The 20,203-nt window shown below is 31.4% G+C and overlaps 1 protein-coding gene and 2 long non-coding RNA genes across 3 annotated transcripts; all 3 read left to right on the plus strand.

Annotated features, from left to right (window-relative positions):
- Positions 1 to 5,863: 5,863 nt before the first annotated feature.
- LOC112758624 (uncharacterized) lies at positions 5,864 to 11,438 on the plus strand. Its single transcript, XR_003179732.3, has 4 exons — positions 5,864 to 6,203; positions 6,482 to 6,557; positions 10,552 to 10,752; positions 10,854 to 11,438. It is a non-coding gene; the product is annotated as an uncharacterized lncRNA (long non-coding RNA).
- LOC112758623 (uncharacterized) lies at positions 9,315 to 10,213 on the plus strand. The gene is made up of 3 exons (XR_011873643.1): positions 9,315 to 9,425; positions 9,506 to 9,611; positions 9,699 to 10,213. It is a non-coding gene; the product is annotated as an uncharacterized lncRNA (long non-coding RNA).
- A 443-nt stretch (positions 11,439 to 11,881) lies between the features above and the next one.
- Positions 11,882 to 13,689, plus strand: LOC112757259 (uncharacterized). Its single transcript, XM_072220576.1, has 6 exons — positions 11,882 to 11,886; positions 12,358 to 12,568; positions 12,640 to 12,732; positions 12,822 to 12,923; positions 13,013 to 13,336; positions 13,525 to 13,689. Exons 1-6 carry the CDS (start codon positions 11,882 to 11,884, stop codon positions 13,570 to 13,572), a joined length of 783 nt encoding a protein of 260 aa, XP_072076677.1. The 3' UTR covers positions 13,573 to 13,689.
- The last annotated feature ends 6,514 nt before the right edge of the window (positions 13,690 to 20,203 follow it).

Here is a 20,203-nt window from a genome sequence, read left to right on the forward strand (position 1 = left end):
ATTGGATACGTGAAGTTAAAACCATTACAATGATTAATAACCACCTTATGCATTTTTTTCAAAAGCAAAGTTTACTATAAAAAGAAAATTTTGAAATCTTTTCTGAAAGAGGAAACTGTTCATTTCTTAAAAATTCAAAAGCCTTTCAAAATGTTTATCTATGCTGAACTGGATTTGTTTTTCATACTTTTCTAAACCAAAAATATCAACCAGATATGGCCTTTGGCCCACTTCATGATCAACCATGGCCCTAGGCCCAAACAATCCAAACACCAACCAGTCACCACAGTCAAACATAATCCCAGTCGCAAGCACAAGTAGAAAAGTTCAAGCACAAACAAGCAATTACTTCAAGTAGAACAATTAGCAGTTAACCACAATTAATCACAAAGGCAAACCAAGTACAATATGCACACCCAAACAATGTCACATAGATGCATATGATGAATGCCTGTCCTAGTGGCTGATGAGTCTCATCTGTCGGTTATAAAGCCAGCCCGACAAGTCCTGGTAGCTAACCATTAGACTGTCCCTCTGTCGTGCATCCCTAACTCGAGTTATTCACAGTCATAATCATAATTCACATCCAACACCCTCACTTGTGTATATTCACGAAAGCGAGCTCATCCGAAACTTTCACAGTGTCCGGCCACACTTACGACATAGGGTCAGCAGAGTATCAAGTCTCAACCTGGAGCATGTGGTGGCTAGCCACTGCTTCTACCCAAGAAAACTCGTATCTCAAATAATTGGAAGTGCAACAAACACTTTATCAATTCAATAACCATTCATATTCATACGCAGCCATCCGGCACATAACATATTCCACAACCAGCCATGATTCATTATCATATACAGCCATTCCGGCTCATAACATATTCCACAAACAGTCATAATTCATTATCATATACAGCCGTTCCGGCTCATAACATAATAGCACTTCCACCATCCAACATCATAAAACTCATAAAATCATCATTCAAGCCATAAATCACTTTTCTCAAAGCACTTTTCTTTGAAAATCAAATTCAATTCATCTCAGTCTTAACTTTAAAATCCGCATTCTCAAATCACTTTAGATTATAAGCCATCTTTCTTAAAAGAAATTTTCTCTTTCAAAACAAGCCACATTTCCACAACATCCTTTTAAAACTTCCAAACAATTCGGCAACTAGGCCAAATTAAAAATCTTTTATGAAAGCTCCAAAAATCAATCATCCAAAACTAAATTTGGTAATAGAAATTTCTCAGCAGAGTCTCAAGACTTTAGGGAAGGACAACCTATCTCAATTTCTTAAAAATTCATTGAAACTCTTAAAATCATAGATTCTTAGTTTAAGTAAATAAAAACAAAGTTTATTATAAAATCGGATCATATAAAGTTACAAGTCCCAACCCAATCCAAAGCCAATTCCCTTGAAACGAAACTGATTCATTTAAATCAAAACCACTTTCAGGTTTCTCCTTAAAACCAATTCTCTGGCTTCTTCCAAAATTTCACAAACACAATTATTTAATCAAGAATCCAATTTCCTTCAAAATCACTAAAAGCTCCTCTGAACAAAATCCTTAAGTCTCACTAAAAGCATAAGCCCTTTTTATATTAAAAATCAATATTAGAACATAGAACTTTTCTTCAGTGATTCAAAATGGTAAAGTAATTCCTTTCTAAGTAAATCGAACTCAAGACATAAAGTTTTCTCAAATAAATGAAACTCGAAAACATAACTATTTTCTTAATAAATCAAATAATACAATTTCTCAAATCCCAAGCCTTTCTAAATAACTTTTCAAACAAAGTCTAAGGTTTTTATAAAAATTTCGGCAGCACCTCCCCTAAAACTTGGACTTTGCCACCCTTTCCAGGTCCCAACCAAACCATTCCACAACCCCTTCCAAGGGTTCAAAACCAAATCAATTTCAAATCAGACCGATTCCAAAAATTCATATCATTCTTTTCTTTCAAGAAAACAAATTCGGACTCAATTCCTTTACAACAGATTAAATTTGATTTTAACAACTTTTTAAGAAACAATTTTAAAGAAGCACTTCAATAACAGTCTGCTTTACATAACCGAATAATAATCCAATCACACAAGCATTCATATTCATCCAGGACAACCAACATCACATAAGACTTATACAATCACTCAAGGCTACAATTTTACCATATAATATCCATATATAATAATTTCAGTATATAAAATATGCTTTTTCTGAAAAGGCCGCTACCTCAATACGCAAAACCACAGCCCAAACGCCTCACAGAGTTCTTTTCGTCTCGACCCAAAATCAACGGCAGCTTCAAAGCACAGCCCCACACATTTTTGCAGCAGCATAAACAGCTCTAAGTTACAACAAGTAACCTCGGTTACTAAATCCTAAGAACATTAACATCGTAAAGGCTTTAATACACTACAAGAAAACCTAATTTAGACGACCATTTGGGGGAAGCGGTCATTCAAAACCGCCGTCGCTGCAATCCCCACATTCTCATACCAGCGGTGAAACACAACCGCCTCTGAAGCACAAATCCAGCGGCGGCCATCACACTCGTTCCATGGCGGTTCATGAATTCGCGCCATTACTTGCTCAGACCGCCTAATTTCTCTTTCCTTCGCACTTCTCGCTAGCTCCACTACCCACTACTATCTGCCATTACCCAAATTTTTCATTCTTCCTAAACCTAGCGCGCCCAGAACCCCAAGTGCAATGAAAAGAAAATCTTCGTCCTAAACGAAAATCTGCAACGACTCATTGATTAGCAAAAGTATACCCATTTGTTTTTGTCCCTGGTAAGTTAATTGTGTTTTTCTTTGTTTTTTTCTGATTCAATTTTATGCTTCTTCTAGTTAACAATCACTGATAGATGATTATCTTATTCTCTAGTTATTTCTCCTTCTTGTTCATCACTCTGAATGCACGAATTTCTCTCCTGGAAGTGCAAATTTCTGCAATTTAAGGTTACTCTGTCTCTTTCTCAACTATTAGGAATTTAGGGGTTTATTGGATATAAATTGTAAAGAAAAATTCGTACTCTGTCTTCTTATTACTTAATTAATTAAAAGACAATCTAGCTTGAAACTAATAATGGGAAATTGTCCGATGAAGTAGTGCGCTTGAAGAACAATTTCTGTGATTTGATTTGTATTCAATCTGTCTAATTTCATTGATGAATTCATTATTGGGATCGGAGTTGCATATTTGATCATATTTTCTGTTTAAGTTAGTTCTCAATTGAGGTCTAAATTATGAAGTAAAATGAGCAACTAAGAGAAGAAGGGAGGGTGTGTTTGTCTATTTGTGAGCAAAGTAAAAATTATACAGAGAACAATAATCATGACAAATAAAAAAAGAAGCAAAATCTGAAATACAAAACACAAGAGGAAATAGACCCAAATCAGATTACAAGTAGAATCTGACTACAATGGAATAATAAAACTCCAAAGAAACCACCACCCATGCATATCAGAGAGGTATTTGAAGTGTTTGATTAATTGGGTTTTGCAGGTTTTGATCTGAAATTGTTATCCTTTCTGGTCTATATTCTTAGCAAAGGGAGCCAAATTGAGTCAAGACCAACTTTGGCATAGGTAATAATTATTACTATTTTTAGATTTGTCAAATTTTGTTGATAAATATTGATAATTAAAGTTAGCAAACATGGATTATTTATTTTATTATGAATGCTAGCCCTGTTTGGTATTGATGTATTCATACTTCTATAGTCAAATAGCTACTGCCAAGTGTCAATACTATCCCTTTGTGTTTGTGTCGTCTTTACTTGGTAAAACTTTGCTAAATTAGAGTTGTACTATAATGTATCTATATTCTTTACTTATCCACACCACTAGTGCTTGATATTAAGGGTCCCAATTTTGTTATTTATTTATCAAACCTGAGAGCCTTGCATTGCATCATGCTGTAATAGGAAATTGTGAGAGATGCTTGAAGAAAATAGTATCCAAACCATGACACAAAAACAAGTGTTAAAAAAAATGAAATGAACATGTGTTATGAGAATTGCCTACAGCCTGATAGCTTCTCTAGTTTATCCCTTCTCTATTTCTATAAATTTAATTTAAAAAAAAAAAGAAAAACTTCATAAGAGATTCATGTCCATGGATGAGATAATAATTTAAGGTAATAATTATCCTTTAAGATAAAAAAAAAAAAGAAAAACTTCACAAAATTATCCTTTAAGATAATAATTTATACTACCATCAACAGTTAAAAACTTCATAAATGGCAAAGATAAGACATTCATGTCCATGGATGAAACATCAATTAATTTTTTTTAGTTTAGTAATGTGACAATATACTTTATACTATACTTTTAAATAGTGATGGCCACAAATAACAAGTTCTAATGACCCTCTAACATTCTTCTAACATGTTAATATCTTAGCTGTTACGTGAATAGTTTCCCACTTACCTTATAATATTTACTCTGGGGTGCTGCTAGTTAGCTAATGTAAAATGTGAACAAGATACAAAGGCAAGGCATGTGCAGCAATAAGTTCCCTAAAAACAAATTAACAGAAGGCTATAAATTAAGCAACAAAACAAATAAAAGAGAATAAAATATTTAATGGAAAAGGAAAGTTGAGCATAGAGACAACTGAGGAATCATGAGAAGACATGTATGGTGCAGCACTGCAGCCAGTGGTGCATGTCCTGGATCACATTGAGGCAGTGGCCAGTGAGGGCTGAGGAGATAGAATATTTAAAGAAAAGAGAGAAATAATGAATAGGTAGTGGACTAATGCGGTCCAAATTCTTAACTCCAAGGAGGTAGAATTGAATACCATAAAAGGAAGCCATAGCACATAGCCCCTAGCCATAATAACATACAACAATATCAACACTATTAAGAGAAAGGAATAAATTTAATTAAACCATATAGTGTTATTGTTACATTACTATATTGTTACATTACTATTCTATTTTTTGTTGATGTCACATGCATCTGCTGCTGTCTTCAGTTGAAACCAAAAAGGTCTTAGGAAAGATTTCAGGATTTAAACTAATTGGCAACTAAAACAACCCAAGAGAAGGAATTGGACATAAGTGCAAGCTAAAGAATAAGTTAACCTGATTTTTTTATTATTACTTTACATGCTCTTCTTTGATTACAAATAAGATGGATGAAATTAGTTCTTTACATAAACTTAAAACATCTGATTTTCTATCCACTACTTCTATTCCATCTTTCTGTTCTGCACTTTTTTTATTGACATTTTACTATATGCTTCAATAGATCATATGATGCAGAGACTCCATGCAGAGAACAATAAGCATTAGTCTATTGAAGCATAGACCATTCAACTTTACATCGCAAATATGACTAAAACAATTAGTATTATGCTAACTACTAAGTTTAATGGAGACATACTCATCAAAGTTGGTTGGTGACGAGGATTACCCTGTTGTTTTTTGTTTTTATAAACTATTTTAATTAGTAATTTTATCAAGTGTTTTTAAAGTATATATTAGTTAAAATTTTTTTTATTTATTATTATATTTGTTAGGAAAAAATTAAAGATTTAGCTAGAGAATACTAGAAATAAAAGAGAAATAGTATTTTTTTATTTTTAAGATTCATTCACTTATTATTTTATTATTATTAAATTGAAGATGAGTGGTACTTAATTGAGAAACAAAGATATAACGTGAACGTGAATAGGGTATTCAGCTGACACATGGTATAATAAGGAATCTCGTCTATCATTACATGTTTGTATAAAGTATTTATAAAAAGAAGAATAACCTGTATCTAATTTGCACCAATCTTTAATGTAAAATTAATTTGCTTACACTGTTTGCATATTAGTATTATTTAAATTTGCAGATAGTTTTGCATTGACATGAACGATGGACTTCCCGGTTACAATTTACATTGTGATTTTAGTTTGATCTGACACGGTCAGTCCACAAATATAAATCAACAACGAACGCAGAGTACATAACACACTTAATAAGAAAAAAAAATAATAATTGAAGCTTACGTGATGACTTGCTGTTCTAATGAATGTGAGTGGTAGCAACATCTGTTGCGTGATGATGATGATAATCTGTTACGGTTGCATCAATCTCAATTACCTTCTCTTCAGCCACAGCAACACCAACTTCTTCTTCAAATTGTTCTTCTCCTACTTTCACTGCTTCACTGCTTTCGTTACTTTCTTTTGTTTTCTTTAAAGGTATCGCATCTTCTTTTGCCGTCTCCTCTTCATTGATTTTCGCTGCTTCTTTAGTTTCCTCTTTCACTATCTCCTCCACTGCATGTTTCTCATTTTCTCATGTTTCTCATATGATTTGAGCTGGTTTTTGGAATTGTATTTTCTATGTGCGTTTGGGAGGATAACAATCCAACCTCTTGTGGGTTTTGCCAATCTACATAGCTACTATCTTTCATCCATGTTAATTCATTTTTCTGAGTCTAATTCTGATTCTTATTTTTTTTATTTTTCTTTCGCAGTGAAGGCTGTGTTTTCTTTGGAAGTAACATACCTACCCCCCATTTTACTTATCTGCTGATTTTTTTTGAAAAACAAGTAAGTAACATCTCTTTTCCTATGATTGGTAGATTAGTATTTTTAGAAAAATATATATTTACATAGTTGTTACTAAATAGTGCACATGGCTTTAAGCCAGAATAATTTACTTTAAAGCTATGGAAGTTCTGGATAAATCGTGGATTAAGAGACCACGAAATTCTCTTGAGTATGCACAAGGTGTCTTAAGATTTATTGAGTTTGCTTTTGCACATCATTCTGCCGATGGAACAATCATATGTCCATGTAATGCATGTGCTTTTAAGAAGTGGCTAACAAGGGACGAGGTGTATGATCATTTGATTTGTACACAATTTCCAATAAGATATACATTTTGGTTTTATCATGGAGAGCGCTCGATAGGAGAAACTAGCAACGTTTCAAGTAGTATTTTTTCATATGTACAACAAAATTCTATGGCCGACGAGCAGCATCCTATGGTCGAGGTTGATTCAATTCGAAACTTAATTAGTGAGGGTCTAGGAGTTGGTGGGAACATCAGAAATGGAACACCCGTAATAGCAAATGAAGTCATTGATGGTGTTGCTCAAGGATCGATGCCTAGTGAATCTCATGAAACTCTTGAAGCGAAAGGGTTTAGCGAACTAATTAAGGATGGAGAAGAGCCGTTATATGAAGGGTGTACAAGATACTCAAAGTTATCTTTTCTATTGAAGTTGTTCCATATCAAGTCCCTCTGTGGAATGACCGACAAGTCTATGAAGATGATTTTAGAACTATTGAGTGACGCATTCCAATATGCGAGGATTCCAAGTTCTTTTTATGAGGCAAAAAAGATCATTTCTAAACTCATTTTGGATTGCACGAAGATACATGCTTGCCCAAACAATTGTATGTTGTATTGGGGCGAAGATGAGAACAGGGAGACATGTAAGGTCTGTAATAGGTCTAGATGGAAGACATATAAGAAAAAAGGTCCATCTGAGCCATCGAGTATTATTGGTAACAAAAAGAAGAAGCATCCGGCAAAAGTTCTTCGTTACTTTCCTTTAAAATCTCGATTGAAAAGATTGTTCTACTCGTCAAAGACTGCTGCTGATATGCGATGGCATGCTACAATTGAGAATAAGAATAACGCAATGAGACATCCAAGAGACTCTGAGGCCTGGAAAAGGTTTGATTTGGAGCACTCTAACTTTGCATCCGATCCACGAAATGTGCGTCTTGCATTAGCTACCGATGGCTTCAATCCACATGGAACTTTGAGTGCGAATCATAGTATTTGGCCTGTCATTCTCATTCCGTATAATACTCCTCCATGGACGTGTATGAAATCGACATCATTCATAATTTCAATGATTATTCCTGGCAAGAAAATGCCAGGAAACAACATAGATGTTTATTTGCAACCTCTAATAAAAGAGTTAAAGGAGTTATGGGTTGAGGGTTGCGATGCATATGATGCTTTAACACAATAAGTCTTTAAGTTGCACGCAGCTTTATTGTGGACAATTAGTGACTTTCCTGGGTTAGGGACTCTTTCTGGGTGGAATACATACACAGGACTTGCTTGCCCTTCTTGCAACTTCGATAACATCCCGCATCGTCTCAATCACAGCAAAAAGTATTGTTTTATGGGTCATCATCGCTTTCTGGATCAGAGACACAAGTTTAGATTAAATACCGTTCAATTTAATGGAAGACAAGAAACAAGGCTTCCACCAAGAACATTATCTGGCAGTGAAATACTTTCACAAGTTGAGTATATTAATGTCACCTTTGGCCGAAGAGAAGAAATAGGAAGAAGTGGTAAAAGATTACGCACTGGTGGAACTGTTGAAGGAGGTGGTACTCAACAATGGAAAAAGAAGAGTATTTTTTTGAGTTGACATATTGGAAGTCTAATTTGCTGCATCACAATCTCGATATGATGCATATTGAGAAAAATGTATGTGACAACGTACTATATACTTTGTTAAATGATAGTTTGAAGTCAAAAGATCACATAAATGCTCGAAGAGACCTTCAAGAAATGGGTATCAAGCCTGATCTGTGGCCAAGGGAAAATGGAAAGTTTCCTCCGGCTATTTATACTCTGAACAAATTGGGTAAGAAGAGATTCTTGACAACTTTGAAAAATGTCACTGTTCCTGATGGTTATGCAAGCAACATATCAAGGTGCATTGACCTAGAGTCTCTTAAGTTGAGTGGGATGCTAAAAAGTCATGATTGTCATATACTTATGGAGCAATTATTACCGTTAGCCATGCGAACAGGTCTGCCTGATGAGGTCTCTGCAGTGCTTATTGAGATGTGTTCATTCTTTAGACAATTATGTGGTAAAGCGTTAAGTGCCCCCTATTTGGAAAAGTTGCAAGATCAAATTGTCCTCACATTATGCCACATGGAAATGTTATTCCCTCCTTCATTCTTCACAGTTATGGTTCACTTGATGGTGCACCTTGTAGAAGAAGCTAAACTTGGAGGCCCTATCCATTATAGATGGATGTACCCTATTGAGAGGTAAAATTATTAGCTTAGATCATTATTTATGACTTTGTTGGATAGTATTTAATCTTCATTCCTGGATAGGTATTTAGGACACTTGAAGTCATATGTACGTAACAAAGCACAACTAGAAGGATCCATAGCGCAAGGATACTTAATGGAAGAAATTCTTACATTTTGCTCCAGATATTTAGAGAACATTGAGACTAGATGGAATCGACCTCGAAGAGTTGATGATGAACCAACCCATGAAGAATCAAATCCTTGGTTAGATACTTTGTTTCCTCAAGTAGGTAAACCAATTGGTGTTTCCTCATATTTCACTTTAACAGCCATCGAGAAGTTACAAGCTCATAGACATGTGTTAACTAATTGCTCCATAGTTGACAAATATCTCCAGTGAGTATTTCATCATGTTTTAATTCAAATAAGTCAGATTTTTTTAATGACCTTTAATCCTAATATTAAGACATCTATAGGGAGTTTAGAAATATTGTACGAAAGCAATTAAGAAGTCGTACAAGGAATACATCAGAGATAGACAAGAAAGTTCATAGAGAGTTTGCAAGTTGGTTCTCTACCCGTGTGAGTCAAATTCTTCCTCTTTGAAGTTATTTTTTAACTCAATTTCCATCATATGAAGTTGATAAAAAATTCGTCATGCTTTCTTAGATTGTTCGAGATCTTGATAAAATTGAAGAATCTAAGAGAACGGTATTTTTTAGTCTTGCCAAAGGGCCGATTGACCAAGCAAGAAGATTTTCTGCATATAATGTCAATGGATACAAGTTTAGGACTGTAGAACGTGAAAAAGGTTTAAAAACTCAAAACAGTGGTATTTTTGGGACATTTGGAACAAGAAGCTACTCCCGCAATAGTGATCCCAACATGAGGTTTGGAGCAGTTCCTTATTATGAAAAGTTAGTCGACATCATTGAACTTAATTATGATGGTATATTCTTTGTAACCTTGTTTAAATGTGAATGGGCTAATACCACAAACCCAAGGGCCATGAAAGTAGATAAGTTAGGTTTTACTTCTATCAACTTTAGTAGATTGATACATACCGGTGAGCATGAGGATGATGAGCCATATATTAAGGCTAACGAAGCTCAAATGGTTTATTACGTGGAGGATGAGAAAGAAAAAGGTTGGAGCATACCAATTCAAGTAAAGCCAAGAGACTTATATGATATAGGCAATGAGGATGAAGACATAATTTATGACAATGTGGGTTATCCATCACAAGATTTGGGACAATTTTTTCAGATAACATTTCACATGTACCATTAGCAAGATCAATTATAGACGAAGAAAGTTTAGAATAATGTAAGTCTTTAGTTGCAAATCATAGAGTGTTATGTATTGTTTTCTTTCATAATTTTATGTTTTATTACATATACTTGATAGTTTGATGTAGTAGTTTCTTGTTTCTTTAGTTGTTAGTTGATTAAATCAAGTACTATTATTTTAGTTTCATTATGTTATTGATATATTAATCTTAATATCTCTTGATACATTGTAGAAATGACTAAGAGAAAGACTATTTCTTCACGTGAGAATACATCTACTCATGAGTTTAATGATTCACCACCCGTTGATCAAAATGAGTCCTCTGAATCTATAGAGCCTGAACCTACTTTATCTACTGGTTCAGAAGTTCCATATGTTCAGTTAGATGTATAAGGAAGAAAGTCCAATAAGTACTGGACAGTTGATTTGGAAGGTATGTTATTAAATTTAGTTCAATTATAGCACTGTATATTTAAATTTCTACAAGGAAGGAAGTATAATAATCTATGGTATACGACTTGAATAATTTGATAGATGCAAACGGAGTGATTAAGGAAGGTCACTTAAGGTTGAAAGATGTGTGGGTGCTGTCTCGTGAGACTAGAATTATAGTGCATTGGAATGAGCATGGCCAACCGATTGGTGAATCTGGTGGACTTTTAGGCTTGTTTTTGGGAGCTGTTGCTGGGAATTTCAAGAACTTTCCTATAAGTTATGAGAAATGGCATTTGGTTCCAACAGAGCCATAAAAAAATGGAGCTTATAGGGATATTATTCAGGTTCTTTTTTTTTTTTAATTACGTAATAATAATTTAATTATCTTCAATACATGCACTCCTATGTTCTGGTATTGTGTCATCCAAGGACAATTTTAGCTGTTATTTATTAATGAAAATAATATAGCTGGCCAAGTCACTAAATGTCCCCTAATCTAAAACTAGTTAGGTTTGTACCAATGTCTTTATCCTGTATTTTTTCTTTTTTTTTTTCTAATTAGTAAAATAGTATTTTAATATATACATATTCAAACAAGTTTAATTATTCTGTGTACAACTAAAAAGAACCTCTTAAGTTTGATTGACATTGGTGCACTCTAATAGGAGCAAATAAGATATGAAAAAATGTAAAATTATGTAGAAGATAAAAGTAAAAAGAGTTATATTGTTTATGCATAATGTTAGACTTTAGTGCATCCAATGAGGTGTTCTAATATTTATATTTAAATCGGTATCTTTTATTTTGACTAACATTTAAAAGTTTGTTTAGATTTCATAGGAAAAAATATTCCAGTTTAGATTTTTAGAAGTTTTTTGGTCTTTTGTGAGATTTCAGATCAGGTAATTAAGTAAAATGCTCTACGAAGCTGTAAATGAGTTAAAATTAATTAAGGCTGGATATAATATCACATGACCTAACCTATCGTTTTGACATTTTTTTTCTATATAAATTTTTTTTGTCATTTATGTTACTGTTAAACATTTCAATGATTAGTATCAAGTTTTATGATTATCAAGGTTCTAATTAAAAACTCTGGATAATGACTTTATTGGAAATATTTGAACATGAGGTTTATCCATATTAGTTTAGCATTAAGCATGTCCATTTGTAATTTGTTATCTAATTAAATTTTAATTTGTCATGTCTAATTAAATTTTAATTTTTCATTTATAAAATTTTGGAAAAAGAAGAACTAAAATTAAAAACTGAAAATAAAACTGCAAATCAAAGAAGCACTAATTTTTTTTTAAGTTGTCTAATATTATCTAGCTCACACTTATAAATATGTATTGTACATGGGTGATTAGTTTTTGGTCTATACTTCTCAGCACTCCTTGGTGCCATAATTATTTTCTTATGCTGCATGCCTCTTATGGCCATTTTATGCTATTATTTTAGTTGTAAATTACATGTTGTGCATAGCATGAGGATGAGAACATTTTTGTGAATTATGTTTCAGTTTTAGTTATTAATAATTTTACATGTAAGTCTATGTTACAATTATTCAGGTTAATTATTTTTATGATTATACTATGTAAAGATTCTTTAAAGTTGATGATGGACAGCAAAAAAAGTACATACTACAAAATCTCAGCAGGAAGTGGAAAGATGATAGATGCAAATTATTTAATGACAATTATAAGTGGAATCTTACTAGAGAGCAAAATATAGCAGCGTTACCAAAAGGATTTGGAGTCAGCTTGGAGCAATGGGCAACTTTTATTGATTATAGATTAAGGTCCAAAACTCAGGTAATTATATGAGCACACATTCTATATTTCATCTTATATTGACAAGTTACTAATTGAATTTGCATGTTTAGGATATGTGTGAGAAAAATGCAAGTAATCGAGAAAAACAAACAATTTCTCATACACTCGGATCCAAGACGATTGCTAGGAAGAAACACGAGTTGGTTTGTGATTTGAGTCCTTATCAGGATAATGATATGTTATTTAATTTTTACATGCGTTGAAATTGAATTTTCATTTATCGAATTGATAGGAAACTGCTAACAAGAGAGTTTTTACTAGAGCTGAAATGTATCCAATTAGTCATAAGAAGAAGGATGGATCTTTTGTTAATGATGAGGCTAGAGAGAAAAGTGTAAGTATTTTCACTTTATTTTGGCTTTGTTTGTTAATGAGAATGGAGATTATTCTAATGATGATGCATTTCTCAAATTCTTATCATAGGAACAATTAACTTTGCTTCAAGCTAATGAGAGTTCTACTGATGATGCATATGTCAAGTTATTTGGAAAAGAACACCCGGGTCGTGTTAGAGGTGTAGGATTTGGTGTTTGTCCATCCCAAGTCATGAAATCTTCTAATAGTTTCGGAGGGGTATCTTCTTCATGCAATCATGACTTTGATATGGCTAAAGTTCGCTCTATGGAAGTAGAATTACAAGAGAATAAAGCAACAATTTATTTATTACAAGCCCAGGTGACATATTTCATTAATCATTGTATGGGTGGAAAAGTGCCACATGACTTTTCTACAGCTACGAATAATGGGGTAAATATTATATATAGATTTTTTTTCCTGAATCTTTCATTGTGCATGATTTAGTAAAATAATGATTTAGTTATTCTTGTTCATTTTCTTAATTTGTGCAAATGGCTTATGCCTTTTCATGTTAGACTTAAATTATTCAATGGTCTTTCTTTTTATTCTAACATAATTTTATTTATTTTCAATCATAGGTTGTAGACTCTCCAATAGAGACAAGGCCATCTTCTACTATTCCATGAAGTAGCTCTAGAATTTTATGATTGAAGTGACTCAAGACTTTTATTATCAAAGTAGCTCTTTATTTTAGGCTTTTAGCTTAGTTAAATATTAGTAGCAGAATTCTTTTCTAATTTAATTTTAGGATTGCGTTATTTGAATTTACTTTGATATGTAAATATAGGTGTTAAACACTGATTGTTATGGATTTATGATTATGTAAGACTTATTAAATACATATTATATTTTGAAATGCAATGTTCATATTATTTTGGTCAATTTTTGTATTTTACTGAGTTGTAGATTGTAATAGTTGTAGTATTTTTTTTAATTGCGATGGAAGCATTAGGAAGGAGTTTATATATAAAGTTGGTTAATTTTAAAACAAAAATTATGGCGTTTTTGCGGCGGTTTAAACCGCCGCGAAATTCATGGTAAAGATTAATGCCGACATTTTAGCGGCGGTTCCAAACCGCCGTAAATGTCTAACGGTAACTAAAATTTCAAATTTTGCGGCGGTTGCTAAACCGGCGGTTGCTAAACCGGCGGTTGCTAAACCGGCGGTTGCTAAACCGCCGCTATACACCTACTTTGCCTGGTTCACGCGCATAGTGGTGGTTTTAAACCGCCGCGATTCACCGAGTGACACTGGCGGCGGTTATTCCAGTGGTTCTTCAAAACCGCCGCCGCTGCTATGCCGACGGTTGACTTGACCGCGTTTTACTCACCGCCGGGAGCTAATTCTGGCGGCGGTTATAACCGCCGCAACCTCCCAAAATAACCGCCGCCGCTACGCTGTTTTGTTGTAGTGATACACGTGCAGAAAACTAACGCGGGGCTTTCGAAACAGAAATACTTACTGAACTAGCGAAACAAAACAGTGGCGGGCTCTGAACCAGCTTGGCAGCGGCCCTGGCAGCCACCTCAAGCGACAGCGGCGACCGGACTCCGGCGATAGTGACTGAAACCCACATACAGAGATGATAAAGTTTTTCGGAATCTTAAACGAATGAAAACCAACTCAAAAACCCTTACAAACAGAGTTTTTCGGCGACGATAGTGGGGTTCTGGGCGACAGAAGTGACCAGAAGCTTCGGCGGTGGTCCCGGAAGTCACAGAACTATTTCCAACGGCCAGAGGTGCAGCGGCCATGGCATCAACGGCAGCGGGACTCCAATGGTGGCAGAAACAACCTTAGTCACGGCACTGCTTCACCCGCTCCTCTCTCACAAGCAGCAGCATCAACCGGCGTCTTCGGTGTTAACGGAAGCACGGCGGCGGCGCTCCCCCTGCGATGTGGCTTGATGGCGACCTCGTGGCAGCAGAGTGCGACGGATCTGGAAGCATAGGTGGCGACTGGGCGGCGCGATTCCCTCCTTCGCAGCCCTTTCTCTCGCCTCAGCTCTGATTCGCAGCAGAGGTGGCTTCACGGGCAGCAGCGGCGGTCTCCCCTCATCCTCGCGACGATGGTGTGACGGTTCCGAGCAGCGCGACGGTAGCGAGCTAGGCAACTCCTTCCTCCCCTGCGCGCGCTCTCTCCTCCGTCACGTGGCTATGGTTCGTGGCTTCCTCTCCTTCAACGGCAACACGACGGCACAGCAGCAGTTATGCCCGCCGGCGCTGCCCTTCCTCTTCCCTGATTCTGCTTTCCCCTTCTCTTTCTTCGTTTGTTTTCTTTCTTTCTTTTTCTTTTTGCCTCTGCGTGTGTGTCTAGGGTAGAGGGTAGCAGCTGCTGCTGATTGTGTTGTGGGTGTTGAGTGAGGAAGAGTGTGAGTAGAAAAAATTAGGATTAGGGTTTAATTTTGGGAAAAAAGTGAAAATTAAGGATTTTATGGCTAATGTAGGTAATTTGGTAAAATTGGAGGGTGGAGTAGTAAATTAATAAAATTGGGACATAAAATATTAATTTGAACTCTAATTAAAATCCTTAAAAAATACTTTAAAATATCATTTGTTATACTAAAATACTATTTAATTTAAAATCAAATACTTTAGTCGAAATTATAAGATAATAAGATTAATTTCCTTAATTTCTAAAACTTAAAGTATCAAATTATAAAAATATTAACTATTTGAATTAAGTCATATAAAATTCTCATTATTTCATAACTACTAACGTTATAATTTAAATATAGGAAACAACTCAATAATTATAAAATTAAATAAGGATCTTAATTTATTTCAAATTCAATTATTTGAAAATTTACTTCAATAATCTTTAATAACATGATTTTTGAAATTCAACTGTAGATAAATATATAATTTGAAATTAATTTATAATAAGACTTTTTAAAAGTTTTAGGTTTTACAAATATAATTAAAAATAATCTTATAATATTATTCACATAGAAAATATGTTATCATTATATGCATATTTTTTTATTTTTTCTAATTTAATTTTAAATTTTCACCGCTTATCTTTTTAATTTATATTTTTATTTCCTTCAAATATTTATTACATCTAATTTATAAAGAATACTAATATTGTGATTAATAATTAGAATCAAGATTCAATTATTTCAAAAAAATTAATTTTGAGTTAATTTTATAACTATTAATATAAATTTTTTATACTAATACCTAATTATATTTTTATATATAGAGAAAAAAATATTATTTTTAAATAACAAATATAAAAATTAATTATTTTTATTTATACAACAGACTTAACATCTATCAAATGTAAAAATATACACATTAAATTCTTTTAAATTTTAAATAATAAAAAATTTATTATTTATTTTTTCTTATATACAAAAACCTTAGCTTAGTCTTTTTAATTGATGAAAAGTTTTGTCTTTTATGACTTTTTTATAAAAATAGTTTGATTTTATAAATATTTTGTGCTATAATCTATAATATTAAGATAAAATAAATTAATGTATTTTTAAAAAATTTATATTCCCATAATATCATTACGAACAAAAATATTAGTGTAAACTAAAGTTGACTTTAAAATTTCATATTAAAATATTAATATATAAATATGTTAGTTCTCTTTTACATAAATTATTTTATTAAATTTGTTATATCCTAGTTCATAATTTATTTAACCTATAACAAAATAAATAAAAATATTACAACTGTGATATAGCAAAAAAAAAAAAAAATGCAATGCACCTTCATATATTTAACAAACATGATGATTATATTATAATTATTTTAATGTATTCAAAGCTAAACAAATAAATAGAAATCATAAATCATACGCAATGTATGTGTATATGAGAGATTATATATTATTATAATTAATTAAGCATCTAAAATAATACATATATATCTTATGAGTCAATTAGATGAATTTGTCTAAATTTAAACTCAGCATATTTGATTTAGGCTCAGTTCGATTTTTACAAACTCGTAAACTTAATTTGTTGAGCTATTAACAAATTGAATTTGAACGAACTCACAAATGAATTCTACTCTCAATGTTAGTTAGAATAACACTCACTAATAAAACTAAGAAAAAACTTTAAAAATTAAAATAATTCAGTTATAATTAATTAAAAAAAATTTAATTGAACTTCACTTATATAATTTTTTTATATTTTAATTTCTTATTTCATTCTCTTATAACTTAACTTATTATATTTCTAACTATTAGAATATAATATATCATATATTAATGAGACCTTTTATAATTTAATTTTTGTATATAATATTAGATTAAAGACTAATTATAATAATACACTTTAAATATTATTAATGTTAATTATTTTTTTTTGTAGCCACTAATTTTTTTTATTGTTTTATTGTACTTACGTAATATTATAGAGATGGGAGTAATCTAAATTTTAATTGTCATTAATTTTAATTAATTTTTTTTGTAATCATTAATTTATTGTCTCACTTACTTAATATTTGTTTCATATTTTTTTAAGTGAAATAATAATTTATTCTAATTTTTTGAGACAACTATTTTCAAATTTTATCATAATTCAATTTAAAAACATCAAATACTTAAATTGATTTATTTAATTGACAAATTTACTCATAACATCCATAAGTTTATACACATAACATTCATAATTTTATATTAATAACATCCATAATTTCATACACATAACATTTATAATTTCATACATATGATGTTTATAATTAATAAATTTTTACAATTAATATTACCAAATTTTAAACTATGTGTCTTATTATATTTTTTAAATTATTATCTCATATGTGCACTAATGGGTCATAAGTTTAATTATTTTAATATTATTTATTTAATATTCATATGCATGCTTATTTATTGATTTTAATAATGAGTTAATAATTATTTTTAAAAATTTATTTATTTACTTTTAAAAATTTATTTCTTAATTTTTGTTTATATTTCATTTTCTATTTTTTATTTTTTAATAGTTTATATGTAAAATATGAGTTGTATAGTAGAAGTTATTAAAATTTGTTAATTTAATATCCATAATTTTATATGTAAAACATCTATAATCTTAAACACATAATATCTATAATTAATGAATTGATGTTAATTTATTATTTTATTTTGTAGGTTAAAAACTAATAATTTTAAACTTTTTAATAAATAGAGACTAATCAAATATAAGATATTTTTATTTGTTATAAAATGTATTGAGGTGATTTGAGTGTTTTTTAGGATTAAAAACATCAAAATTCAAATCTTTTATTTAGAAAAAGAATTATAGAATTACGAATGTAATAATAATGAAAGAGTATTTTTTGAGATTTAATTTACATTAAATTTAGAATTAATTTTTAGTGTACTTAAATGAGAAAAAATAATTATAAAAAAATTAATTATATCAATTAAATTCAAAAAATAATTCACACTCTTTTATAAATATAAATATTATTAATTATATATTTTTATTTATTATGTATAATATTTTGGCTACTTAATATTACTCTAAAATTAATATTACAATAAAATAAAAAAGACTAGTAAAAAAAGCGGAGAATACTATTAGGGAGCAATGATGGGAGGGCTGGGGAGGAGAGCTAAACACGAAATTCCTAACTTAGATGCAACATGGAGAAGATAAACATAGGTTCAAATGCTGCGTGATATATATAGTAAAATAAAAGTAGAAGAATACCATGAAAAATGTTTATGCATGAGCCGGGAAAGGCAGAATAATGAAATGAACATGTCCATATCTTTTCCATCTTATTTAGAGTATTTAGTGTTGGAAAATAAAAGAACAAGACACACACTCATAAATAATATAAAATAAAGAAAAATATATTAAATGTATTTGTGTGTTGTTGTTTATGAAATAATTATATATGTATTTATATTTTTTTATGTCTAAATTTAATACATTTTAATAAATAAATAATTTAAATTAAAATTAAATATAAACAATTTATTCAAACTGTAGTTTTTATTCATTCTTAAATTCTAACCATCAAATTTATTTTTAATATTCTCCTTTAGACTAGATAATTTTCCGACTCCAATCATAATCCTTAATTTTTGAAAAATATCATATTTCAGAAGTTTTGTGAAAATGTCAACAACTTGATCAAGTAATTTCACATATTCAACCTCCACTTGTATGTTTTCAATACATTGTCGAATGAAATGATACTTTGTTTCTATGTGCTTGCTTCTGTCATAAAACACTGGATTTTTTACTAGGGCAATCGCTTATTTATTGTCCATCATAATCTTGATGGATTCAACTTTCTCAAAATGAAGTACCTTCAGTAGTATCTTCAGCCAAATTGCATGACATGCACAGACAATGACAGCAACATATCCAGCTTCACAAGTTGAAAGAATAAGGCGCGCACACACACTCACGAAAAATATAAAATGAAGAGGAATGTATTGAATGTATTTGTGTGTTGTTGTTTATGAAATAATTACATATGTATTTATACTTTTCTTTAACGTCTAAACTTAATACATCCTAATAAACAAATGATTTAATTAAAATTAAATATAGACAATTTATTCAAAGGGTGGTTTCTATTCATTCTTAAATTCTAACCATCAAATTTATTTTTAACATAGTAAAATTGTATTATTCCAATTCATTTTACTTAAATCTTTATGGAAAAGTACGAGGAGCCAATAGAATGTTTATATAAATTCAAATACACTTTTAGTCTTTGTTGATCCAATAATGTTTATTCATTTTTTTTTAAATCTGAAACAACATTATTTTTAAATAATAATAATAATAATAATAATAATAATAATAATATAACAAGTTATTGTTGTCCTTACAAAAATCTGCTGGTATAGCAAAGAAAAATTAAAAGGTACATGAATGAAGACCAGAGAAGAGGGGTATTTTACCCTAAAATAAATAGTTTCCTTTTATGTCTTGTGATGGGATCAGATACCTAGCAATTATAAGTCTGCGTGCGTCTACAAGCAATTCATTTTTTATGTTTGAATTAATAATTAAAAAATTATGTAGTGATGGATACGTGTTGAACAGAAGAATAGGCTGCACCAAAAGGAGGTTGTAGCAGCGACACCTGCCCTTAACGTGGCGGTTCCATGATTTTTCTGAGTATGTTTGCGCCAATTGACTCTTTTGTTCTTTTCTTTAATGCCTTTGTTTTGTTTTTGTGGGCCAAGCCTGAAATGGATCATATGGAAGCTGGTGCTGCTCACTAAATATTTCAGTCTTATTTGTTCCTTCTCTTCTATCCTTTGTTTTA

This window comes from Arachis hypogaea, chromosome 16 (genome assembly GCF_003086295.3).
Source record: "Arachis hypogaea cultivar Tifrunner chromosome 16, arahy.Tifrunner.gnm2.J5K5, whole genome shotgun sequence".
NCBI lineage: Eukaryota > Viridiplantae > Streptophyta > Magnoliopsida > Fabales > Fabaceae > Arachis > Arachis hypogaea.

What these genes read in the sequence shown, in the direction of transcription:
- LOC112757259 (XM_072220576.1), top strand. An exon ending in GATTAAGGTCCAAAACTCAG is followed by an intron (nt 12,569 to 12,639) that starts GTAATTATATGA and finishes TTGCATGTTTAG; the next exon opens with GATATGTGTGAGAAAAATGC. An exon ending in CTAGGAAGAAACACGAGTTG is followed by an intron (nt 12,733 to 12,821) that starts GTTTGTGATTTG and finishes TCGAATTGATAG; the next exon opens with GAAACTGCTAACAAGAGAGT.